Genomic DNA, 27,144 nt, shown 5'->3' with positions numbered 1-27,144 from the left:
GTAGGTCTTAGGGGACAGAAAAGGACTTAGAAGAAACTGTCTTCCCATTTGACTTTTGCTGTGTCCATGGAGACAAGGCTTTGCATACTGCTTCCAATGGGCAAGAGAGAAAAAAACTGAGAATGTGTTCTATAGCTTAGCTTAGGAAAAAAACACACAAGACCATAATCTACAAATGCTCCTGTGGGGGTTGGACTTCAAAGCTTTCAAAAGATAAGAAAGACTCTAAAAACATTCATGTGAATACAAGTGTGTTTGCTTCCCGTCTTGTCATGCCAGAAAATACCATAGGTGCCTACCTGCACCTATATATGTATGAATATATATATAAATAAAATAACTCACAAGGAGATAGAAACACCTGTGTCCTCTTTTGCTACCAATCCATAGGCTTACAGCTAGTAGGAATCTGGAATCTTTGCAAAAAATTAAGATACCGTAAGCCACAATTTGTGACTCAGCATAGGTCAAGCTGTGGTCAAGGAAGAAAAAGGTCTAGCAGACATAACTGGCTGAAAGGAAGCAGTGCACGTGTGTACACAAGAGCTGCTGAAATAAACAATTAGTATACTTCTAAGCTTGAACCGGGATGCATGCAGTGTCCTAGGCAGGATGGAGGTGGCAGCTCTCTCAGTGAACCAGCGTCTGGAAGTGGTCCAGCTGCAGAGGACAGTGTCACGCATGGTTTGCTCTGATCTTGGACTGCGATGCCATTGAGAAGACAGGTCCTTGCCTTTTTCTGGCACAGTGTTCCTGCTACATTCTCTCTACTGCTGCTAGGTTTGCATCTTTGTATAATCAACAGTTTGGTGTCTTAGAAAAATTTTGTATTGATTTTTCCAGTGCTTCCCTTCTAACATTTCGGGTGGCTTTAATATGACATAGCCATAATGGTATTGGTTGAAAAGGATCTCCAGAGATCATCAAGTGTAACCTGAATCAATTAAAATATCAATATCTTTCAGTAGGTTGGTAGCTTTGGAGCTGTTTTTATTGTTTTGTGTGTTTCCCCCATCTCCCTTATCAAATAGCAGTCAGAACATTCAAGCATGCTCTTGGGAGGACATCTGGCTTTGAACTGATGTGCTCACCTCCAGCTGAAAGAAAGGAAAAATGCATGGTATATTGATGTAGAGGGCCCCCTACTGATGTTGTTGCTGTTTCTCTGAGTTTTACAGTACTGTTCTGAACCTTTGCACAACCCAGTGGAAACACCAAGAACACCAAGAACAGAGCCAGTGAGGAGACAGCAATGTCTTGCTGGATTTTGAGAAGAGTTTTCCTACTCTAAGAAGACTGCAGAGATGGTGGTGGTAGGCTTTTTGTTCCTAAAATTAATTGTAATTCAAATCTGGGAATTTGAGGAAAAGTGTTTCCTAATGTTTCTCAGGCCTCTGCTTTTGCACTGCTTTGTCTGCCCAGCCAGATCATGGGTTAGGGGAGCAGTCATGACACCATCAGCCAAATCTCATTGCTGTATTGCTAGAGCACATCTCTTGCCACAAAATGGAGACAAGTAAAGCTGCTTTTTACAGTTGTCAAAAAGTTATTTATCCTGTTTGCTTTCTCTGAAAAAGAAAGTGATTCCCAGAAGTATTCATTGTCTCTGAATATATAAAATATATAAATATATATATAATATATTCAGAGAAAGGGAAGAAATGTGCTAGTGAAAGAGTTGTCTCACGGTGACCTGCAATGAGTTCAGACAGCCTGGAGAACTGGGGAAATAAGTCCAGGGCATCCCGCAGGCTGTCCTGGCCAAAAGAAAGAGAAACCAAAGCTGCTTCTGCCTTTGTCTTGTGGAAAAACTGCTGTCTGCCTTTGCAATGTCTAAAATCAGGCAAGATCAAAAACAGGGGCAATGGGAAGTGCGAAGGCACTGGCACAGAGCTGAAGGACAGAGCTACATCTGCACATAGTCAGAGGTCACAGTAGGTGAGCAAGAAGAACAGGCTTCTTGAGCGCACAGACAGACGACCTCCTGGCACCAGGCAAGTTATTTTCATCTCATCTACTCAGTGCTCTTGGAAAGGACTGTAATAAAATGAAAATGGGACTGGGAGAGGTGGAAGGAAGGAAAGAAAGAAGAAAAAAAAATCTTTATTTTCTTCTTTTTTAGAATAAAAATAAATCTTTTCTTATGGCACTCAGACATGGCTGAGCTATCCAAACCTTCTGCACCTGAAGGATTTAATACTGTTTTTTACAGCATCTGCTGCACGGGTCACATGCAGCGTTTCACTTCGCATTGGTAAAGGAAATAAGGATTCTGAGAAGCTCTTTATTTCATTATCAAAACAAACATTTCAAGTAGCTCCGGGTTTCTGGTGCTGGCTCTGTAGAGTCCATTATAACCATGACAAATGGGGCAAGGCGGTTGGTGTAGAGCTTGACAACAGAGGCAGTGAGTCACGGTAATTGTATGCAACAATGCCATATCACAGCAACAAAATCGGATGAGTAATCTTGTAGCTTGCCTTCAGGCAGCTGTCTGGTTTATCTCACAAATCTAACTGCAACAAAATGTCAATGTTTTAATACCTCTGACATTTCTTTAGCTTCAAGAGGCAATAACAAATCTTTCTGGGCTACTTACTAAGAGATGGTTATATAAGGAAACACAGGTAACGCTTCTTATCTGAAGAGACAATACTGAAAATAATCTTTTTTTCATTGAATTTAAGAGTAACCAGCATCAAATAAAAAACTGTTTAATTAACTAAAGCCATCTAACAACCCTCAAATGGATTTAGTTTCAAGTATCAGGTAAATAGATTTAATGCCTAGGAACAATGAGAATACCTCAGGCAGGTCCTGCCTTTTCTGCATCTTCAGTAATGTTATGTTGAAGGAAAGGTTGTCTGTAATACACAAAGCAGAACAAGGCAACGCTCAGGGCTTAGTAAGCAAGTAGGCCTTATGACATCTCATGGGGTGTGGGGGGGAAAGGGCCAGATGCCTGCTGCCATAAGCTGGCACAGGTCTGCTCTGTCCCTTCTAAGAAATGAGGCAATAAATGCTGGCGAAAATTAGTGTACGTCATCAAGTTTCTGAAGGGCAAAATGAGGGGACTGAGCCACCTTGAGAGGTTACTTTAAGCTTAGATAGCCGTGATGATGCAGATGCTCCTTCCCACTGCACCCATACAGTCTATAGGACAATATATACATACATAATATTTTATGTACGAGGAGCAACCTTACTCTTGCAAGAGTCCAGCAGGCTGCTGATGGTGCAGCTCCTGCCCGAGTGGGACAGCTACCTCAGGACAAAGTTAGTGTGACCACCACAACACAGCAGAGCTGAAATGTTCGTCACTTGAAAGTGGCCAAATGTGGTGGGGCTGAGGAGGATATGGAAGAAGCCGGCTGTACAGACGTGTGGTTGTGTGGGGCCATTCCACTTCACCGAGAGGTGTTTGGTTATTCTGCTGCTCTCATGTGGCTCCTCAGCTCAGGTAATGGGGTATTTGGTCACTTTGGCCATCATGAGAGGGTAAAGTGCCCCTTGACGTGGCTGTACTTTAAACGAAATGTGTCACTGCCTTGCTATGTCTGATATATTACCGCATATATTCCTTCTTCTGCCTGTTTAGTCAGTATCAGCCAGGGAAGGAAGATTGAGTCGCAGCAGAGAAGTTACCTCACAGACTGAGGAGGGCAAAGAAACAGGAGCTTGATAAGCAAATGACCCTTACAGCCTCTGCAGATCTAGTAATACCAACAGCATCTGGCCTCGGCGTCACCACGGCTGTCCCACTGAACCGCTTCACAGCTTGTGAGAAATGCTGCTTCACACTGGCAAAACTCTGTCAGATGGTGATATTTTCCCTGCCTGGGGTTAGGTTTCTTAGCTGGCAGACTTAGCACTGTGTGGGAGGCTCGGGGAGGTTTCACGCCTGTCCCATATGCTGCTCTTCCTCTGTAACCACACAGGTCTGCAAATCTGGCTGAAAATGAAGTGAACAGCAACCCTTGTCCTGCTAAGGACTACGTATTTCCATGAAGAAGCTGTGTTTCTGTGTGAAGTTTCCCTGGTGCTGCCAATCTTCAGGGGTTTCTCTGGTCCTGTTCATTTTCTTCTTGTTCTTCACCCTTGCAAGGTGAATCTATCTGGACCTCAGCCCTGAAGCCCCATTTCCCCTTTGTGGTGCTCGCTGAAAGGCTTTGCTGGATACCAGTGCATGGTAATACCCTGTCTGCTTAAACAGCATGGACAGGATCCTTGAAGCACAGTTTCCTTCCAAGAGCGCAAAGAAAGAAAATGTTCTGTACATGTGAGCTAGCGTTGTTTTCTATAGCTTCTTCTGAGACCCCAGGAGATTTCTGAGAAGAAACATTTTCCTGTCTCATTATTGCTCATGGTCAGAAAATTAAACATTTGGGAAGCCAAAGAAGCAGGCTTTCTACCTTTTTGTTGTTGTTGTTGTTGAAATATGAATGCAACAGTTCACTCCAAGTGAAACTGTGAGCAGTGGAATAGATTAAATTAATCTTCTCTCAAAGATAATTTTTAATGAGGCAGTGGTTCTCTGCAAGGAAAAATGTTCTTACTGTTCTTTTAAAATTTTCAGATAGAAAAATAAATTACATTTTGTATCACTTTCTCTTTAATGTGATTGAATGGGGGATGTTTTTAATTAAGACAAAAATCTCTTTGTTAATAGTCTTGATTAAAGGGGCTTTTAAATAGTTTATCTGCCTGGCTGCATTCCATCCTAGAGCTCTGCAGAGGAAGATGTCTTTCATGTTGAATTTAAATGCTTATTATCCCTTTGAACTCTGTCAGTCCACTTATTTGAAATATTATTCTTCCTTTCTAGCCTGTGGAGTCAACTCACCGAGAGATTTTGGTAACGTCACTCTCCGGGGAACTCTGCTGGCTTAGCGGATCCTTGAACAAGCAGCTGGGGATAATATTTCAAAGATCGCTGTGATCTCTGGTCCCGTTTCCCTGCCAGCCCTGCAGCAGGCACTCATGACATCCGCATGGTTGTATCACCTAGAACAACGAAGCCTTGATCTCATCTGTGGGCCTCGTGTTGCAGGAACCATCAATAGCTTTTGAATAATGATCTCAGTTCAAGACATTCCCCCTGTGGTACCGACTGAGCAATAATCTGGGGGGAAGGAAGATGGGATGGACAGAGTCTTAATTAAGTGCTGTGAGATGTGAGTGTGAATAATCATTGGAAAAGGTTTCTTACAAAGGCTCCCAGTTTTTTCGACTGATGGATACCAGAAATGTTGTCCTGTCATCACTTTCTACTTTCTTTTATCAGATGACGAAAGGAAAGCAGTGAGCAACTGGAGTCACTTTCAATGTCCTGTAGACCTGTACATGACCACACTCAGGAGCATTTCCCTTTTTTACTGCCCTGCAATTCATTTCAGGCATCTGCCCCTGTCACGTAAGGTGAGCAGCTCACCTGAAGGATGCACAGCTAGGCAAGGACGGACCGCAGGAGCCTGCATCTGTTAGGAAACCAGCACGCCTGCTCACCCATCGCGCCAGAGAAAGAAATGAACCTGGACAGTGCTAACGAACGACATGATGCTCTGTGATTGAACTGCTCCCCTGTCATGGACGTTGGTGGGACTGATCCATAAACAGGAGCTGCTGACATGAGGAAATGGGAGTCCTTAGTCAAGAGCAGACAGAGCCAAAGTCATTCCACTGCACACACCCCAAATGTTTATCATATTGTCTCCTTCTGGAACGTGGAGAAAAAAAAGCACTTGATGGATGGATCCAAATGCTCTTTCTAGCATGTCTGTTACGTAGCAAAGGTTTCACCGCAGGGCTCTTATGCTGGAAAGTTATATGCTTTGCTGTTTCTGCTGGGTGAGCAGCATACCCGATCAGCAGGAGCAAGCAGCCGGGCGAGCTGCTGCCCATCGAGGCTGCGAACAGCTAGAGGAAGGTTTTATGCCTCCAGTAATCCCAGCAGCAGTAAGAGGAGAGGGGGTGGGCTTGCAAGGGAGGACCAGCCAGCACCGAAGAGGAAATCTAGGGGTAGGAGAAAATGCTGAGGAATTACAGAGAGCGCCCAGCCTCCTTTCAGGCCCTCTGTCAGCCTCCTGCCGAACCTCCCCAGCAGGGGGAAGGTTGGAAGGAGAGAAGCACGAGGAGATCGCAGCTCTGATGGCGGGGACGGCAGTAAATGAAATAGGGAGATGGTGTGAGGGTCGATTGCTCAAACGAGGAACAAGGAAGTGCCGTAAATGTTTGTTTTTGTGATTCCGCTTGCATGCCCATGCTTCGTTAAGCAAGCAGTTGTCAGCACAGCCTGTGTTGTCCATGAGAGTGTCTCCGGAGCCCGTGGCCAGCTGTCCTGCTAAATGTTTCATTTGCAGTACCTGTAACAGTGTTCCTTTCCAAAACGGAGCAGGATGGTAGTCCGTGTCAAAAATATGGTGCAGTGGAAGAACTGGAAGAGCTCCCTTCTTCCCCAGGAGCTGAAATGCCAGCACTGCATCGCCAGCCTACGCAGGTCTCCTAGTTCCCTTGTCCCAAAAAGTAGAGCTCGAATAGAAAAGACTAAGATAAAAATAAACACCGCTCAACTCTTTCATTCATTGAAAGCTGTCAAATGGGACAGGTTCAGTGGAAAAACTGATGTGTGACTGTGTCATTACACGTTGAGTCACCGTGCACGTGCGGGTAGCAGGGTGGAGGGCTGGGGCGGCTGCAGGCAGCCTGAGCTTTAGCATGGCCTGGCTTCCAGAGGAAAGCTGGCCAGAAGCAGGAATTTATTGTGTTTTGAGAACTTCCTTCAAACTGGGGGAGAAAAGCCAGAATCCCCTGTGAATAAAACTAAATGAAGTATCAAAGTATTAGTTTTCTAATGACGCTAAACTCTTTGGACAACGGCAAACAGAATAAATTTGGATATAGTAAGAACAGTATTATACCATGAGTTCAAGAAAAATGCTAGAATCAAACAGAAACTCTGAGTCCCTAAACATTAAAAAAAATAATAAAAAGAAAGCCTTTTGATCACTTGAAAATAAAAAGAAAGCCTTCTGATCACTTGAAAATAGTCAGTGCTGATACTTTCCTACAAATACAGGTGTTGATGAATTCGAGTTTTCCAGATTTCCTCTCTTCAGCGTGCGGCTGGCATGCAAGGGGGCTGAGGGAATGGGCAAACTCATCTCTCTTGGGCACGTCCAGAGGAAAACTGAGATGGCAGCCTTACAGTGTCTGCGACAGGCAGCAACCACCAGCGCACCTGCTTTTTTAGCATTTGGGTTTAGGGTGTGTGCTCTTCTGCTGCAAGAAGAGAAAGGACCTTGCCCCAGCACTGCCCGGGCTTGGTGAAGCTGCTGGGTGCCAGAGCACCGCTGCTGCCTGTGGGGAGCAGTATAAAAGCCTCAGCTTTTGGCTACCTGCTGTTACATTTTGGGGGTGTTGACAATGCATATTTTTCAAGGTCAGGGAGAGGGCTCTGTGCACATGCAAGAAAACGGGATGTCAGAGCAGAAGAGTTCGGATTTTTGTCTGAGTACCACACTGATGTCTGGACCTTTCCCCCTGTTTTCCTTTTTCCCCATTGATGAACGCTGTTTTCAGTAAATGCTGTAAAGGCTATTTTCCTGTCTCAAATTGGCATAGCAACAGCGTCAGAACAAAAATCAAAGCATCAAGTTAACAACACGCTGAAATGGTTTCTGAATTCATAGTATGCTCTCATTTATTTGAAGCGTAAGGGAGGGGGCTATTGCGCAGCATACACCTTAGGCTGTTTGAAACCTTTGCTCTGTGCACGCTGACTGCCAAATGAAGATAAGCCAGTTAAATACCTGTTCTTTAATTAGGTTTATCCTCGTTAGCATCTGTATGAAAAACATTGAAGTAACCTGAGGATATATTACGTAGCTGCACAGTAGAAACAAGAAAACGTAAGTTTAATATTATTTACTGCTGGTGTCGCACAAAGATCTTTGCAAGAAAATGCCAACCATTCATCAACCCTGTGATCCTTGTGGGTTAATAGAAGCAAGAGAAGCAACTGTTGCTACAGATCCTTTCCGAAGGAGGCAAATTCCCTCTATCAACCCTCAAATATGATGTTTTCATGCACACTCTGAGTGGCATATGTGTTTTACAAAACACTCCCATATTCTAACATCTCTGGAGAAATAAGCCACGTTAAAATCTGACTTCATGGGCGTTGTGAGAAGTACAACCACATTCGGCTAATTTAAATAGTAATAATAACTTAAGTAAAATATTTAAAATGTCTCTTTTTGTACTTTGTTTACAAACATTTCAAAACAGTATCTTCAGGCTCGCCAAGGCTGCTGGCTGTTATTCTGCCGTTAGTAGACCTATGGGATTTTTTCACAGCAGAGTAAATTGTTTTACGCTTAGTTCACTCCTGCATCAAAGGTTCAAAGACTCTTATGCACTTCGCGGATGTTAATAAAGCCTGCAGTGAGGCTTCTGAGAGGCTTAACTCTTCTCGATTAGCATACCTCTGCTGTACCAAAAGCCTTCAGTGTAACTGACTTCCCTTTGTTTTAAATACGAACAAAAGAACAGATCATTTTGAAGTCTGCAAATCCACTTGTGCACCTGACCCTCTGACTTCCACGTGAGCACAGATAATGACTTTAGAGAATGACATGCAAAGAGAGAAGCTTGAGACAAAGGGAAGAATTTGTACTGTAATTTCCCCTCAGTGCTATGTAGCTCACCCCACCCCTTGAGAAGCCTTTACCTTCTTACTGCTTAAATGCAGAGCAGCCTGAACCTTTCAGTCCTACAGATGTTTTCCAGTCACGTGTGTGCATGTCTTGCTCCATCTATTCTGCTAAGGGCTGATAGCTTCATTGAAAAATAAAATAAAATAAAATAAAATAAAAATCAGTTTATACACGTTCACTGAACACAGAAACCAGAATGGGATGCCTCTGGTCTCCTGAAACCCCCACGGAACCACTGTCGGATTCAATCCTGCGGGCTCTGAGCTCATGGTGGGCAACCAGCATCCCGTGGCAGTGTCCCCTCACTCCCCACGTGAGAGAGAGAGAAAGTTCCCCCAGCCCCAGGATTTTATCCCTGGGTTGTTTGAGGCAAGGCATCCTCTCCTGCAACTTTTGCTCACAAGTGGACGATGTGTACATGGTCAGAATGTAACAGAGAAGCAAAGAGTTCTCTGCTGATGTCTCTTGCCCACTTATATTCACCTGGAAGACAAGGCTATATTATTATTATTATTATTATTATTACTACTCTTATTTAGGCTCAGAGCTGTCAGAGTCTGGGCTGGAGAAAGGCTGTTTTAAACATATGTTTTCCAACCTGCAGAACTTTAAAAGCTTTCCCCATAACTCTCTGGATGGAGTCTCAGGAGAGAGTATTTTCTTTCTTTTTTAATTCTTATTTCTGAGTTCTTAACTAATTAGAATGAAATGACATTGTCACATGTGGAATTAATTGAATTCAGGCAGCACTGCTTAAACTCTTTAAGACATTCCTACCTAAATGAGCTCTTTGCTAATACAAGCTGAATTTTCAGCTCTCCGGGCCAATTTTTGCACAATAAGTAAATGGTATTTATGCACGGGGAGGCCTCAGCGTAATGCCCTCTATTGCAAATTCTAATAAAAGGCTGCTCTGTTTTGGCTCCTTATTAGAATAACACTATAAATAGCCCCTTTGTAGCAAGGACTTTTTAAAAACGTGAAAAGTTTTGCTCCAAAACCTCCTGGTGCACATTGTGCCACCATCTGGCAAATCTGGTGTTCAGGGCAGCTTTACCTCCCAGCACTTCATTCACGCTGGGGTAGCAAAGAGTGCCAGAGAGGTAAAAAGAAAAAAAACATAGTCTTGGGAGAAAATAAATGAGCTGCCTGATGTAAACTAGCACAAAAAAAGCTGCACCATTTTAGTATACCTCGTGAAGGTCCCTCAACGCTTGCTGAAGCAAAATTCATGCTGATTTAGTGTCTAAGACTGCAGGACTTGTCTCCAGATTGGTGCATGTTATGCTTTCGAAAAAAGTAACTTAAGAGACATTGCTTTTTTCCTACATTAGATTAATTTTATAGAAAGAGTGCTGTTGTGAGCAGTATTTGCTGCAGAGGCATGATTGTCCTTGGAGCGAGACCAGATACATAATTCAGTGTAGGCAGAAAAAGAAAGATTTACCAGTGCTGAGCAAGAGATGATCTAATGATCTAAAGCTGTTTTTATTTGGATGATAACATATTCAGGGTTGATATTTTCTTGCCTGTCCAGAAGACATAAAGCAGTAACATGCCTCCAAAGAGCTCACACATTCCTTTGCTTAAAAGCTTTCAGAAATACCATGCTTCTTTTTCCTCTGTAGTTTTTTGTTTTTCTAAGGGGATCACTTATATTTTATTTTTCTCATAGAAGATATTCTTTATTAATTGGCATTCAACATTTTTTCCAATATCGATTCTTTTGAAGAAGCTCTGATTGCAAGAAATCGCTAGTGTATTTTCTCCTGTATCTGAGTCTAAGTTACTAGCACTGCAAGCATGTTTCTGGGTAGTCACGGGTAGTTAACTACAGCATGGTATGAATGACTTCTTGACAAAAATATGTATTGTTATTTAATAAAGAAAAGCCTAAGATAAGTTACCGGTAAACACATTCACCATATTGAACAGGACTGTGGTAAGGGTTTGAGGAAACTGCGCATGAATTACAAATTCCAGTTCGGATTATTGCAGAGCTATTGCAAGGAAGCTGCTGTCTCATGAGTTGTTTTGTTAGTCAGTGCTGGTGGATACATACTGGGTTTTCAATACGTGTTGATTCGGTGGAAATAACCAGAAGCTCTAAAGTTTAAGGAGCTCTTTTCGAGGCATGGATATGCTAAGGAAGAAGCTGGGCAGTAAGAACTCAACCGGCTTCTGCTTTTTGGGGTGAATTGCGAATAGTAATAAGTTATCAAGAGCTGAGCAAGGAAGTTGAGCCTTTTAAAGAGGACTATCAAATGGCAAAAGCCCTCTAGATTATGTACAGAAGCAGAAAAGCACCAGCTGGACTTCCTATGCAGGACCCGGTGTAACTGACTGCAGAAACAGAGGGGAAACATGTTTGAGGTCAGTCCCAAAAGAGCGAGCACAAAGGACACTGCATTACGGGTTTCTGCAGCTCTGTCAGCATCACTGGCCTTTCCCCAGTCCTCTCCTCATCAGTCAGGTCGTATCACCCTCATTTGACAACTGGGTTTTTATCCCCCGGCCTTGTCAGTATGGAGCTGCAGCTACTGTCAAATAACAACACAATTAGAGAGTGAGCCAAGATTTATTTCCCTGTGTCTGTTATGTAAACCATAACTTATTCCTGAAACTTTTATTTCTAGCCCAAACAGCCCCAAAAGCATGAGCTTCCGGGAAAAGGTGTGTTTTTAGTGCCAAGCAGAAGCAAGAGACTAGCCTCGAGGGATGACTGGGAATAATCCCAGCCTCTGGTTCTGGGAAGGGACTGCCAGGCTGAGCCCTAGCACCCAAGAATTGCCCAAGGTAGGGTAAGCGCTTCAGTTGTGAAGGCAACTTGACTGCTGGATTTCCCTGAGGCAGAAGATGACGGCACAAAAAGTGGTGGAAACAACTGGACCTCTGACCCTCCAAAAGGAAGGGGAATCCCATTTGTTCCCACTGGAACAGGCTCCCCAGGGCAGTGGTCAAGGCACCGAGCCTGCCGGAGTTCAAGAAGTGTTTGGACAATGCTCTCAGACACATGGTTTGGCTTGTGGGTGGTCCTGTGTGGAGCCAGGAGTTGGACTTGATGACCCATGGGGGTCCCTTCCAACTCAGGATATTGTGATTGTATGGTTCTGTGTTGGAGAGCCACAAGGCCTTCTTCTTCTGGCATGTGTGTGTCCATCTAGAAAAAGTGTCACCAGGACATGAAAGCTAAAAAGAACAACATTCAGACAGCTTGGACATTCAAGGATTAAAACTGGTCATGAAGTTGTAGTTTAGACTCCCTCTGCTAATATATATATTTTTAATGGCAGCCTTAATTACTCGATCACATCAGGATCTTTCGTGCAAAGTGCTGCCACACGGGCAGTGCTATTAGTTGCACTGTGGACCTTCCTGTTCGCTGCAAATACCGCTGTGCTCTTCTCTGTGAAAAAATGAGGGTCATCATTAGTGCTCCAGCAGTCTAAATATGACGTTGCTTCCTACAAGGGAATGATTTCTGTGACAGGGACAACCTTCAGGCGAACACAAGAGGTTTTATAAAAAAAAAGTGTCAGGAGTTATTTTAATTTTTAATTTAAGGATTTAACAGGAGGGAGGCACACGCAATAGGGTCAGGCTCTTAGCTGTGTCTTCAGCGTAGCAAATGAGTACAGCTTCACTCCAATCAAAGACAGTATCTCAGCTGTCAGATTTAAAAAGGATAGCTCTCATGTAGGTGCAAGCAATACATGATAAATATCCTAGGTGTCTACTATTACTGTGAAGCATCGCCTGCATCAAAGTGCTCTCAAGCCTGTTTCCTAGGAGGGAAAAACAGCACGCAGCTGACAGCTGTTCCCTTGCTGAGCAAATGCTTCTTCACAGGCATTACAACAGTTGGGTAGCTATTTCCAAAAGGAGATGGGGAGCCTTCATCAGAGTTTATTATTGCCAGAAAGAAAAAGCCACAGCCTCATTTTCCTGTTAGCCTGATTTATACGTTTTTTTTTTATTGCTGTTTGTTTGCTTGTTTTCCATTGGCCTAGTAAAGTTTTCCAAGCTCTGCGAGGGGGGAATAAGCGACTCATTATTTTGTACTTGAGCTTGGTGTTGATCGCCCATGGCTTTTTGCAGAGGCTACTATGGAACACAATGAATTGGCACATGGTCAAAATTGCTTTTGCACTTTATTTTTTGCTCCCATGTGGCCGTTCCTCTGTTTGGGGTGAGAAATCACATGCTGCCACACCGGACGATGGAGCATGCAGACGGGAATTAATGTCCCCTGCTAGATGCACCTGGGCATACTCCAGGGCTACAAGCGACTGCTCAGCCAGAAGGAACAAGCTCACCCCTAATGCAGCCTAGATCTGGGGAAGTCTCAGCGTCCCATCAAAAAGTAACTTAGTGCAGTCATCGGTATTAAAAAATGAAAGATGCAAATTGAGGGATCTTTTAATTTTCTGAACGCTGCTGACCGCGGCTTGTTCTTCAGTATCCCCCCCACACCCGACGTTTTTCAGAGTCTCCGTTCAGCCTCTCTGAAGGGGAATCTCAATCATGCATAACAAGTTAATAAAGCGATTACAGTCCTCACCAGAAGACGGCAACCCAGCCCCTGGAGAAGAGCACGGGGCTGGACAGCCGTCGTTTCGCCACGAACCCACAGGTAGCACAGCAGGAGCACGAGCAGACCCTGGACTTCCAGCCACGAGCCCGGGGCTGGCTGTAGGAGCCCGGCAAGGTGCCGGAGGCCCAGGCAGGGTTTCGCTCCTTCTGCCCGGTTCGCCACACTCATGCCATCGCGTTACGCAGCGTACGGGACCAAGCACGGACGCGCGGTTGGACGGGAGCATCTGGTTTTACCTGGGATGGATGTTAAGACGTGGTGCTCTGCGATCCCGTCTTAGAAATCATGGAAAAAAAGGACATAAACAAACAGAAGGGAACGAAACACAACACTACACAACACCACAACACACACCACATCCCAAACACACCACAATACCACACACCACACCACCCCACACGCCACCACCCCGCACAACGCCACACCACAACACCACCCCACACAATACCACACCACACCACCACACACCACCACAAGCCCTACCCCACACCACCCCACGACACCAAGCCCACCCCACAGCTCCCGGCCGCCCCCTCCCCTCCCGCCGCGCAGCCTGGGGGCGGTTTTGGGACCTCCCCGTCCCCTTCCCCATCGCCCCGCCAGCCCCGGGGCGGGTCCCGGGTCCCCGCTGCCCTCTCCCCGCCGCCGGTACCGCCGGTGGCGGCGGCGCAGGAGCCCGGGGCGGCCGCCCATCACGGCGCGCTCGGGCGCCGCCGCCTCCCCGCCCCGCCGCCGCCGCCGCCATGGCGGTGCGGAGCCGCGGCGCCCGGCGGCTGCTGCTGCTGCTGCTCCTGGCCGGCTCCGCCGCCAGCCCGGCGGACGAGGGCGGCGGAGGGCGGCGGGAGGCGGGCGGCGGGGAGCAGGGCGACGAGGCGGCGCCCCACGACTCCTCGTACGGCACCTTCGCCAGCGAGTTCTACGACCTGCGCTACCTCTCCGAGGAGGGTGCGCTGCGGGGACGGGGCGGCACGGGGCGGCATGGCACGGCACGGCACGGCACGGCACGGCACGGCACGGGACAGGACGGGACGGGACGGGGCGGGAGGGAGCCGGGGGGAGCGGGGCTGGCGGCTGCGGCGTTGTTCAGCACGAAGGCCAGCGCCCGCCGCCATCTTCTGCCCGCCGCGGCCTGCGGGGCTCGGCGGGGCCGGGAGCGCGGTGCCTGCGGGGACCCCACGGTACAGGGTCCCCACAGCACAGGGACCCCACGGCACGGGGACCCCACAGCAGCGGGGTCCCCACGGCACAGGGACCCCCGTAGTGCCCGGGAGCTGCCGTCGGTCATGAAGGAGCCGGCGGGGTTTCAGCGGGTCGCCAGAATGCCGTGTGATGAAGCGTGTGGGCAGAAACACAGCCCCGTCTCGCCCTTCTGTTTGTATTTCTTAATTATTAAGCTGCTCTTGGTTGTTGCAAGGACAGGTTTTGTGTGTGGCTAGGCTGTGTTGAAAAGCAGTTGGATAGGTGTATTAGTGAGGAGGTGGGGTGTACTGCTGGCAGTCTTGTGGTGATGCTCCTCTAACTGCTGTGAAATTTTACCAACTTTATACGTTTAAGCCAGGTGTCCGTCTTACCTAGGCCCCTGGTATGGTTGTCTTACCTAGAACCCAGGTATGGCTAACGGAGGTTGTAATTTGTTGTCTACAGCATGTTTTCTGTCAGGGTTCTCAGAATTGAGCGCCCAAAGTCGTGTGGCGTACACAGTCCTGTTTGTCTGCGGATACTGCGGCCATGCAACCGTGCAACTTCCAGGGGACTTTATAATTTCTCAACTAGCCATTTGTTTTGCAGTTGGCTAAGTAAAATAATATAAAAATACCAAGGGTTATGGATCAAAGCCTAACCTCTACAAGCCAAGAGAGGAGAGGTCTGTTTGCCGATGTGTCACTGTCTCTTTAGTGTATTATTGTAGAGCAGATAAGTGATTGCCCAGAGTCATAAATCCTTCATTGTCTGGCTTTTCTGTGTCTTAGTTCACAGGTGATTGCAGGTCATCACTGCAGGCAGTTCCCAGTTTTGATACTCTTACCTTCTAATTCAATGCATGTTTTATTTACTTTTGAAAGGAGAATGTATTGTAAGGCCCTTTCAGCATCCATTCCTACAGCTCTGAGTCTGGTGCCCTGAATTTACACTTAGTACCGTCATTTGTGGCTAAGGAGTCAGATATAGTTCTCTTACAGATTTCCCAAGGGGTCTAGGAGTGCACAAAGAGGTAGCTCACTGGAGATCCCTACTCATGAGTTGACTGCCTCACTCTGTGTTCATGCTGCCATAACGAAACATTGTCTGTGAAAGACCTCTCACCCTCACTGCAGCAAAGCCATGCTCCAGCGTCCTTCTTCATTGCAAACCTGAGAAAATTTTGTTTTCGTTTCTCTCCATTACATTGGTACCAGGACCCTCTGATTGAGGGATTGTACATGTGACAAAGTAGTCCCTCATCAGTACAGCTCGGTTATTAGTGAAGTAAATGCTATTGGAACCCATTCTCTTCAGTGTTACTGCTTTTTACTCCTTGTATTTTATTTGGTAATGGTTTGTTCTCATTATACAGGTTACCCTTTCCCTACTGCACCTCCTGTGGATCCATTTGCAAAAATCAGAGTGGATGACTGTGGAAAAACTAAGGGATGCTTCAGGTCAGTCTGAGATAAAAATGCAGGTACCTTTACGTTTGCAAATGCTGACTGATCGCATTTGAGAGTTTGGCCAATTTTCTATATTCATTTAAAAAAAAAAGGCTATTATTTGAGAACATACTTCGTAATTATGGACTATATTATTTGAGGAAACAATTATTTAAGTACATACGTCATAGCTACAGACTAGATTGTTTCATGTTTCTTACATTTTCATGAGGCATTTACAAAAGAAGGCCTCAGAAGGACTACAGGGTGATATGTGTAGTTAATTGCTTGCCATAATGATTAAATGTTGTATGTTCTTACTGTAAAAAAGTAATACTTGTGAGCAATTAATGGTACTGCTTCAGTATAGCATAATAACTGTTTTACTGCCATTATACCAAAATACATTCTTTTAGATTTTCTTGCATAAACATAATCAAGCTCCATAGCAGGAAATTAAAAAGAAAAGTTAGATGTATTTCCAATTCCCTTTAGGTATGGTAAACCTGGATGTAATGCAGAGACCTGTGACTATTTCCTGAGTTACCGTAGGATAGGAGCTGATGTTGAATTTGAGTTGAGCGCTGATACCGATGGCTGGGTGGCAGTGGGATTTTCTTCAGACAAGAAAATGGTAAGACTCTTCATGTTGACAATGTACACACTTTCACATGCTATTCTATAAATGGTTTGTATTTTATCTGTCAGAGACAGAGCATATACGGAAGAACTGACTTGCTGACAACAAAGCACCATTCATTAGCCATCTGGGAGCAGGAGCCAAGTCTGCTGTCTCCCAAAAAACTGCCTCATCCTTACTGACATGTCCTTTCCCTTCTTAACTAAATATTACAAGAGCATTTTAGGTTAGCTCTGACTGTCTGAATGTTAGTAGCTTTTTGTCTTTTTATTAGAAAAGCCCTCAGACATAAGCCAGCTCACGTGGGGATGTCCTGTTGCATTTCATTTCAGTGTTACTTGGAGAAAAGGTGCATCCAAAACCAAATAGCAAATAGTTTTATTCTTCAGTAAATCTTTCACTTTCAGAGGTACAAATATGGTTTTCACTGCTAGACTTTGGATTTTGTTCTTCTTTTCTTCTTTCATGCCTGTGTGTTCTAGGAAAGCCACAAAGGTGTGAAAAAATGGCTGCTACTCATGTAAATATGCATGCTCTAGAAAGCAATCTTGTTAAAATTCCTTCTTCTGTCTCTCCTGGATTTTACTGGGCGTGGTTTTATGCTTATTCCTGTACTTACTTTTTCATTCAAAAGCCTTACTTTTCATTGTGTTTCATTGAGCAAAACAGGAGCATATATATATGAGTGTATATATATATAAAATGTATGGATTTTAAAAATAACTGAGCAATAGACGTCATAGAATCACAGAATGGTTTGGGTTGGAAGGGACCTTAAGGTTCATGTGGTTCCAACCCCCCTGCCATGGGCAGGGACACCTCCCACCAGACCAGGCTGCCTAAAGCCCCATCCAGCCTGGCCTTGAGCACCTCCAGGGATGGGGCATCCACAGCTTCTCTGGGCAGCCTGTGCCAGTGCCTCAACACCATCATATGTTTGACTATGATCTTTATAAAATGTTAAGGATTAAAGTGCAGTTCATAACGTGGGTGTTCATGTACAGAAACGCTCTTGAGCATATCAGAAAATACTGAGCTTGTGTACTAAATCACAGGTCAGAAGAGAGGACTGTTTTTTGTATAGTTGGAAGCAGTACTCTGAAAAAGGACAGTTTAGAAATCCTGGGCTAGGAGCCACAAAAAGCAACGGGAAGACTCGCACTGACTTAAAAACCTTTTGTGAGACCCAAAATGAGAAACAGAGAATGTGAGGGTAGGTGCTTTTCACTCATTAATAACTATGCCTTACTATGACACTGCAAATAAGCACAGTAAGGATAGCAGTCTTCCGTGTCATAAAGAGCAGTTCATGTTGTAAGAAACAGTTCATGCTTAATGTTGTGAGGAACAATTTTACAGCTAAATTTTGGGAGGAGTTTAGTTGCCTAGAAGTGCAAGTATTCATCAGGATTTTCAGGGCAGCTCAGCAGCTTTAAACTTTTGGCCTCAAGTTGTAAGAGATCATTTACCAATTTGTAACTCTGATGTACCTGCAGTAGATCTGCCTCAGGACCACGTTAAAGCAAAGACACTAAATTTCAGTGGTTAGACAGACTTTAAAGAGATGATCAGTTAAGGGTACGATTATCAACTTGTTAGCATGACCTTACCAAACTTTCTATCACACCTCTCACCCATCCTGTGTAGTGCGGTATCACATCCCCTCCCCGTGCTTCCTTTCAAGCCCATCCATCCACTCCAGCTGCCTGTCCCTTCACTCCCAGTTCCACTCAGGCTGTGTGCCCGGTCCATCCAGTGCAGCCCTGGCTCTATCCCCTCCCCATCCCTGCTGTGTCCTCTCTGTTCCTCCCTCCCCATTTTGTTCAGGAGTGCAGATACGCTGCCTGACCGGTCTGTGCCCTGAAAGGCACATCAGCCAGCAAGACAGCCCAGTCAGAAATGTGAGTTTCTGCTGGGCAGGCAGCACAAAGTGTGATTCGCAGCCATGAGGCATGTGTGCCGTAGCCTTGCCTGAGAAGGCAGAGTGCTTGCACTTGGTGTCTGGAAGGTCTGCGTGTGCCAGTAGTCCATGGGACCCACTGGCTGTGCCTTGGAAAGCACGTGTTAAGTTTCAGCCCAGGCAGACCCAGCAGCATATTAGGTGTCAGCTTCCAGTAAGAAGAATAAAGAAAGTTGAAAAGGTAAAACGTTTTGCTTCCTGATTTGATGCATATAAGAATTACAGCCAGCTAGGCTAAAACAGCTAGCGTTTGTCTTCCGCTTTTGTTCTGCTGCTGACTTCATCTTTTTCATAACTTCCAGGATGTTTTGGTGTCCTGGGATACACAGACTTTACTGGGAAAATGACTCTCCATCGAAACAGCTCGGCTGTGAGAAGCAGGTTGTACCTTGGAGGTCCTAATCCAAATGCTGTGGCCTGGATAGCTAGAGAAGCTCAGGAAAAAAAAGTGTATTGGATTCTCACTAGATTTTTTAGAAGTCCTATGGCCTATTTCTTTGTCTCAAATAATATTACACTTTTCCACTTGTAGACTTCCGTGCCTGCTGAGGTTCAAAATGATTTTTTTTCTTGTGAAAAGCTGTGAAAAGTACTTGTACTTAAAAAAGAGGCATTGGTGCTCAGAGCTACAAAACGTAAACGTGGAAAATAAGTTATGGAAAGCAGTGGCAGGCTCAAGACAGAAGCTGTAAAGGTAGCCCGCAGCAGTATTGAGGTGCAAAAAGTGTTCAAGCATGTGTTTTACCTAGTCATCCCCTTTTCCCTTCACTTTTGGCACGTCTTCTACAGATTTACATAGGAATAGTTGCACTGCACCTTTTTCCACTCCTTCCCCTATAACAAAGAACTGAGAGATGGTGCTAGCAAGCATTGCTTGTGTCATCGGCGTGTCCTATCAGAGAGATTTGCGTTGTAGAAGTAGGACCTCCATTTAACACGGTACGGATCCCTGCAGCAGTGGCATTCGGTGCAATGCCTCGCATCAAACTTGCAGTGTTTGGATGGACCTTGACACTAGGGCCTCTACAAGATTGTTCTCCTAAAATTAATAGTAATTCTTAAGCAGTACAGTGCTCCATTATGACAGTTACCTTGCATAACTGTTCCAACAACTGTTTAATCTTTCTGTGAATGACCGATACAAACAATTCTCTCGCACTTCTTTCTGTCCTGTCTTTGGTTGGTGGCTGTTTATGTTATGGGGAGAAGCACATGTCAACTACCCTTTTCTTGTATTCTGTGGTATTCTCTATTCTGTCACTGTTTGCTGAACATTTTGTGTTTTCTCTTAAGATAGCTGAGAAGTGATATTCTTGTAAGTGAACATGACGAGATTAGAAAAGACAGACTGTACTTGATGCTATTATTTGCCGAGACTTTGTAGGTTCATCTCCTCTATCTTATTAAGTTAGATTGCTTTTCTGTCCATGATGTTGACGCAGTGGATTTTGCACACATTAAGGATTCAAGGATGCCAGTTTTCCTGAAGCAGGATCCCAGAACTTGACATGTTACAGAAGAAAACAGCCTTCTACTGATCAGTTAATTGTGTGATGTCAGAGCAATACCATGTCTACAAGTATATTATGTATATTAGGTTGTTATGGATCTTAGAAAGATCCAGAAGAAAATGCGGAGGCAGAAAGGGTAGGTATATATTACTATTTACTCTGTGCTATTCAGTCCAGATGAAGAAAGATTGCTGGGAAAAGACTATTTGTGTATACATAACCAAGAAAAAGTGAACGACAGCCCCGTGACTTTTTTTTTAATAGTTAAAATTATATAAATAAATGAGGAAATGTTTTGTGACGCTCTTTGTTTTCCTTCTACCTAAATGTTCTTACCATGTAGGGAGGAGATGATGTCATGGCTTGTGTTCATGATGATAACGGAAGAGTCCGAATACAGCACTTCTATAACGTTGGTCAGTGGGCTAAGGAAATCCAGAGAAATCCTGCCAGAGATGAAGAAGGGGTTTTTGAAAACAATCGTGTAACTTGTCGATTCAAGCGTCCCGTGTATGTTCCCCGAGAGGAAACGATCGTAGACCTGCACTTGAGTTGGTACTATCTGTTTGCGTGGGGTCCAGCAATTCAGGGTAAGTCAATATTAGTGCTACCGACAACTGAGGTACCAAAATATGATAATGCCTTTCATTATTCTTACTAGACCCCCCTCCTTTCTTAATGAACTAAAATTACGGCAGCATCAGGCTTAAGAGCAGGTAAACGGGAAGGTGAGCAAGCTGGCAGAGTCCTACATGTCATGTTTTCTTGGCTATGTAGCTATTATCCCCGCTTCCCAAAGCTAAATTTAAGTAAGGATAACTCACAGCTGGAAGTTCTGAATTCCTCTGAAGGATGTTTATTGTTTACTTGAATTACATTTGTTTTATTCAGATGTTTAATTTCAGAAATCAGCAAAATAACTACTCACTGACATTGTAAAATTGCATGCTCCTATAGGTTTGAAAATTACTCGGCTTTCTGCCTATTTCTTTGATAAAGTTATAGAAGAAAATGCACCTGACATTATTTCTTTCTGCCCTTACCTATTGAAGGTTCTATAACTCGTCATGATATAGACTCACCACCTGTATCAGAGCGTGTGGTCAGTATTTACAAGTATGAAGATATTTTCATGCCATCAGCTGCCTATCAGACCTTCTCTTCTCCATTCTGCTTGCTCCTCATTGTTGCACTGACCTTCTATTTATTGATGGGAACCCCATGACCTCTGGAAAGTAGCAAGAATTTGTCAGTGGAAGTTTCTCAGGATGGACGGATACACGGATGGACGATGCGTTTTTCTATTGGGATTTATATCACACCACCATCATCATCTCGCTGCTTTTGAACATAGTTAGCTCTTCAGAAGAATGAAGTAACCATTTCTGAGCGGCAGAGTGGTGACAAATCATTTAAGAATAATCAGTGAACAAGTAGGAAGAATATTTTCAGTGTTGTGACTACTCGCTTAAAGAAGAGAAGACTTTTGTAAAATCAATGTGTGTGTGTGCACGCGTGTGTGTATGTGTGTTCAGGAGAGGTGTCTGTATGTGTGTTTAGGAGAGCCTAGTGATGGACATCTTATCAAATAACAAAATTGCCTTCCATATTGCTCCCAGAAAGCAAATTTGGGAAAACATTATAATGCTGTTTGGTAATTCTGGTGCAGACAGAACAACTCCCAGGTGCAGTTTCTGAACTTAAGATCAGAATACTGACACTGCAGTTTAAAACCTAACCTTCAGTAATCCCATTTTTTAATTATTATTTTTTTTTTAATATTTATCAAGGTTTTCTTGCTCTGGTACTTTCCAAGACTAAACTTGCATAATCAAGCATGAACAGGAATTTTCTTCAATAGAGAAGAAATGATGAATGTCTTTATAACAACAGTGTTTCAACAACCTTCCTGAAAATAAAGGCTACTTCTTTTATGAGTGAGATATGAAGTTATTTAAATAAGGGGAAGGGAGAATGCAGTTATTTAAATTCTCCATCCATAGGAAAAGCAAGTTTAAAACACAGAGAAGTTCCCTACAAGCCATAGGACATCCTCCCAATGATGAACTCCTTTTTTCTCTTTTTATGACAAAGCAGTGTTATTGCTGACATGTAAATAATGTTTTTAAGTAGTTGTGCAGTAGTACCGAGAAATCTGTTTTTCTGTGTCGTATGCCTGCATATCCTGTTCATGTTAAAGATGAATATGGGCAGCTGATGTGTGCTTACAAAGAAATGGAAGTATAATTGAGATTATTTGTAAGGAGAGATGGGAATTAATAAAAAATCGGTATCTTTAATTTCATCAAATCATTGCTAAACTGAAGTTACTGTAGAAAAAGATGGTCTAAAGAGGAAATACACTAGAAATTTTATCATCAATAAATACTGTAAAGATGAACACTAAATATTATCAAACTGGAAAGTGTCAGAATGTATTTTATGAGCCATATAATATTCTGAAAAAACGTGAGTTTGTGTGGAGATTTTCTGTACTTCATGTAACAGGGAGCGTATGACACATCCATGTAGCAGTTGAATATGCTTGGATAAGGTTGTTTGCTTACTTCCCAACTTGCATCATTGCACCAAAATTCTCTAATGTCGTGCGCTTGAGGACTGTGTAATGTAGGATCTGTTAAAATACACAGTGGACCTCCTTTGTATTTTCGTTGCTGCACAGCGTGTAAAAAAAGTAACTAGCTTTGCTGGGTTTGCATCATTATTCACAGACTGAGGCTAATAGACTTAATTTTTTTAGACTCTGCATTCTTGAAACCTATGCTTTAAGTATTTAAAAATAGGTTTGAAGAGGAATTTGTCTCCATCACAAACCCCTTATCCCCATTTTAAAAGAAAGATTACTTTGTAATATATAATATTTGCATTGATGTCTTTAAGGATTTGTTTGCTTAGAATTGCTGGACTAGAGTTCAGGAGGGGAGAGAGGAATTCAGAGGGAAATGAACTTTAAAAGTGTATACAATAGCCTTACTTAGTATAAATTACCTCTTGCAAGCTGAATAACCAGCTCATTATCTGATGAAATATGTAGTGGAGACCACCTGATAAGGAAGGTCAAACTTCGGACCATCATGGCTGTAAAATTTAGGCTTTGGAATGGCTGAAGCAGAGAGCTGAAGTCATGGTTAATGAGTTTTATATTAAGCAACCAGCTGAAGTGAAGAAATCTTTTGGGCAAATTCCTTCTCCTTTATGCTAAAGTGTAGGCAGTTGCAGGAGCTGAGATACCACAGCTCCTTCTCAGAGATTGCAGCTATTTAAAGTAGCTTCAGGGTTGCTTTAGTTTATGGCCTTTTAATTTACTGGTTTAGTTTCAGGCGTTTCCCTGATTACCCACTAAAAGACTAATCTAATAATTGAAAGGTACTGAAGTACGATAGCAGCCCATTTGGGCTCCTCTTTACTTCTTTAATACAGTGCTGGATTCAAGGTAGCCTGGCTAGAGCCGGGCTCAGAGGTATGTTAAAGATGACAGTAATAATACCAAGGTAAATGTACAACACACACGGAGCTGCTTTCCACTGCGAGGCAGCCCACTGGGAGTCAGAGCTGCTTAAAGGTTGGAAGTTCAGGCTCTAAAGCAACAGCAAATTCAGAGCTGAAGCACAGCCACTTAACAGAGATATGCCCAGTGCAAAGTAGAAACTGCTTCAGGCCCCAGCTGTACCATGTGCTAAATTAGGGGAGAAATACAGTTTCTTTCTTTTCTTTCCTTTTTTTTTTTTTTTTTTTTTTTTTAAGGTTACTTTTAAGTGTGCTGTCTGGTGGTTTTGTTGTACTTTTCTCTTTTTGAAGTATAAGCAGAAATGTGCACTTCTAAAAAATCTTTGACCCAAACTTCAAAGGACCTAATTAGCACTAATTAAGCGTCTCTAATCAAATGGGAGGAAATAAAAGTCCACAACAAGCAGCAAAGCAATCTGTTATTTGGCATTTAAGTTGATGATTGAGTTTAGCTTTGTTATTACTCTCCAGTAAACTGTTCTAAAATTTTATGTACTACTTCATACACATGAGAAAAGCTACAATTCTTTCTCTAAATGCTTTGCAGAAAGCTTAAGGAGAGTTGAAAGCTAAAAATAACTAACAAATTAGAAGCAGGAGGTGGGGTAAGGTTTTTTTTTTTTTCAGTAAAGAAAGTTTGTTGTATTGTTGTACTTTGTCTGAGAGTCACTCTTCAGAGTGGAAAAAGCAGGAACACAGATCATCTAGATTTAAGTCTACAAAGAATGTACAAGTGTTTAGAAATTAGTATTTGGGAGTAAGTATGAGGACAAAAAGGTAATAAGAGAAATGAAAAGGCTTTAATTCAATGGTACTTAACTTTGTATGGTATCCGCTGTCTTAACATTTGAGTGGGCATATTAACTTGTCATGGGAAGTGTTTTGTTTTGCATGTTTTCTTTCTTAAGACTGAAAAGCAGGATTGATCACTGCTGTACAAAATCACTAAAAAGTAGCTTTCTTCAAAGTAATTTTAAAGTGAATATGGCATTTCAATTCATTTTTTGGACTTTTCTATTTAATGCGTACCAATATAAAACAAAGGAAAACATCTCCCTCAGAAGAAAGCTCCTTCTCTAAATTGCACCACTTTTTAGATTCCTTATGGTGCCTACTAGCAAGCAGCTAGCAGTAACACACTTGGAAAACGCTTTAATTCTGAGAGGGAGAGCATCTTGCTGCAGGGTGACCTAATATAGAAACATAAGGTTTAGAAAAGTAATGTTTAGAGTATGGTGGCCTTTGGAAATTTGATTTTGAATGTTAATTAGAAGGATAATTAATTAGACTAATAGCACTGGGAAAGACCATGAGGAACTAATTAGCACTCTTGAGTACATTATTCTTTCCACGCGCAACAAAATTCAGTTGTGACCATTGCTTGTTACACTAAACAAGATCCTACCTTCTGCTCAGTCTGTCCACCTTGCCTATAATGTATATATGCTTATAAGCTATTTGAAAAAGAAATGAGATTCTTTGTGACAGTGCCTCTCACAAAGAGACTTTGCTTTTTGACTGTAGTGTCTGATAGGTACTCCACTACAAATAGTAAGTAAGGCATGGAGTTAGTGAAGAGTAGGATAGGGAAGAGTAAAATAAGCAGAGAGGAAAGACCTTTATAAAGTTTGTTTTTGTTTTTCTTCAGTGGATTCAAATAACTATTTTTAAGTATAGTTGAGATACTTCTAGATGCTGATTTTGCTTTTTTCTTTCTAAGAAAGCCTAGCTGATTTTAAAATGTCATTCGATACAGGGTGAAGCTTTCATGCAAAATTCTATAATTATAAGGGAATTAGTCTGTTTTTGAAAGAGAATATATGGATTAGAAAATTTGAAATCCCTCTGAGGCCTTCATGTCCTTATTGATTGTTTTTGCAATTGTTGGATAGCAAGAAAATAAGCATATATAGCTTCCTTAATCTGATGGAACCTCCCCAGGCTGGGCTAAATGTTGCCAAAACTTGCGTTTGGCACTGACTTTTGCAGTGTTTAATATAAGAATTAGAGAATAACTGTAGTGTTGTGTGCATCAGCAAACTGCCCAGGTAGTAGCTCTGAAGCTTGTTCGGGGCTCCATATCCTGGGGCTGAACACAGAAGAGCTTTTCACCTGTCTTCATGTACTCAATGACTGCTGTGAAATGGAAGTAGCAACAGCACGGCCCATCCTACACCAAATTGCTTAAATATGTGTACCTTCTTTTGCCAAACTGTGGACGGTATTCCTGCTGTGAGTGTCAATGCCCAGTCTTCCTCTGAAAAGAACTCTTCTCCTTGTCACTAGCGTATGTTCTGTGCTCCTTCCCACAGCTGCTGTGTGCTCCTTAGCACGTGGATCCTGAGAAGTCTTAGCCCAGCTGTGAAGAGGAGTTAGTGGATAAGGAAGACGGAAACACAGCTGTCTTCATGGTTATCCAGGTCACAGTTAGCAATCTGTGTTGTGGACATTATTCCACTTACCTGTAAGTAAATACTGCTGTAAGCTGTAGGGGGAGGAAAGAGGCAGGGCTCCTCACAAATCTTTTAAATTATCCTTACTTTCCTCTCCCTCCAATGCATCAGGCATTTAAAAACACAGTTAAAAAGAACTAAATTATTCTCCTTTTATGGGACAGACCCTCTAGTCTCTAATTTCTAAATCTTTTTTTTTTTTTTGTGGTGGTGGGGGTGCTGGAGGTTTGCACTGTGCTGCACTCTAGAGGCAGAACTGGAGCTCGTCCACAAACCTGGTAGCTTTTACTAGCATTTAAATTACATTTTGTGACCCTTTGGTTTACCACACTGATGTGTAGCAGGTGTTATTTATTTTTTTTTTAACTTCTCCAAATAGTTTTCCCAGAGAAAAGCATTCAGTAATAGCTTTAGGAGAAGGGAACATATTTCACGGACAGAATTACTAAAGGTCTAATATCACTCTTTTCTACAGATGCCTATTCTAAAAGTGCTAATATTTTATACGAAGTATAACTGGTCCAGAGCCTTAAATTTATGGTAGAAGTAGAAACATTTAAATATTACAGTTGTTTTGGTGCTTCACGGAATTGTGTATGTGCTGCATACCCTGCATGAACTGGTATCCTCCATCTCAGCCCTGATACTGCTGTGTGAAGAACAGGTGGAGCAGTCTGCTTGGATGCTGTATGATGAGGCAGAGGCGACCTCCAATACTTCAGGCTAGAAGAGTGGAGAGTTTGTTAGTAAGGCTGAAGGAGAAGGATGGGTTGAAGGTTATGTCAAACCTCCTGTTCGTGCATGACTTTGGTTCTGCCACATGTAAATCGCATGAAAATACTACTTGATATGAAAAGAAGGCGCAGAATCTGACTTTAACAAGAATTTAACTTTTATACAGGTCCTAGCTATGTAAGGGATGAGGTGGGCAGAAGGTCAGATTTATGCCTTGAGATATGTACTCCCAGGGAACTTCAAGACTTGAGCTAGAGGCTTGATATTGCCCTTAAAGTTAGAAAAACACATCAGGGTCATCTGCATGGTAGTGACAATTGGCTGCTGCATACTTACCTGCGCACTGGCCATTTTGCAAACTGCTCGGCTGTGGCAGTTCAAA

General features: G+C 43.2%; 1 protein-coding gene across 1 annotated transcript; it reads left to right on the top strand.

The window, feature by feature from the left end:
* Positions 1 to 12,651: 12,651 nt before the first annotated feature.
* On the top strand, positions 12,652 to 22,464 carry FRRS1L (ferric chelate reductase 1 like). Its single transcript, XM_080582271.1, has 5 exons — positions 12,652 to 14,253; positions 15,863 to 15,947; positions 16,431 to 16,569; positions 20,390 to 20,636; positions 21,099 to 22,464. Exons 1-5 carry the CDS (start codon positions 13,239 to 13,241, stop codon positions 21,269 to 21,271), a joined length of 1,659 nt encoding a protein of 552 aa, XP_080438397.1. The 5' UTR covers positions 12,652 to 13,238; the 3' UTR covers positions 21,272 to 22,464.
* Positions 22,465 to 27,144: the final 4,680 nt, after the last annotated feature.

This window comes from Anser brachyrhynchus (assembly GCF_964034855.1).
Source record: "Anser brachyrhynchus genome assembly, chromosome: 2".
Taxonomy (NCBI): Eukaryota; Metazoa; Chordata; class Aves; order Anseriformes; family Anatidae; genus Anser; species Anser brachyrhynchus.
Note: the sequence above shows the minus strand (reverse complement) of the source record. Positions and strands in the feature narration are given on the sequence as shown.

Coding starts and splice junctions, on each gene's coding strand:
- FRRS1L (XM_080582271.1), top strand. CDS start 13,239: ATGCATAACAAGTTAATAAAGCGATTACAGTCCTCACCAGAAGACGGC. Junction 14,254..15,862: donor GCGCTACCTCTCCGAGGAGG/GTGCGCTGCGGG, acceptor CTCATTATACAG/GTTACCCTTTCCCTACTGCA. Junction 16,570..20,389: donor TTTCTTCAGACAAGAAAATG/GTAAGACTCTTC, acceptor CTTACCATGTAG/GGAGGAGATGATGTCATGGC.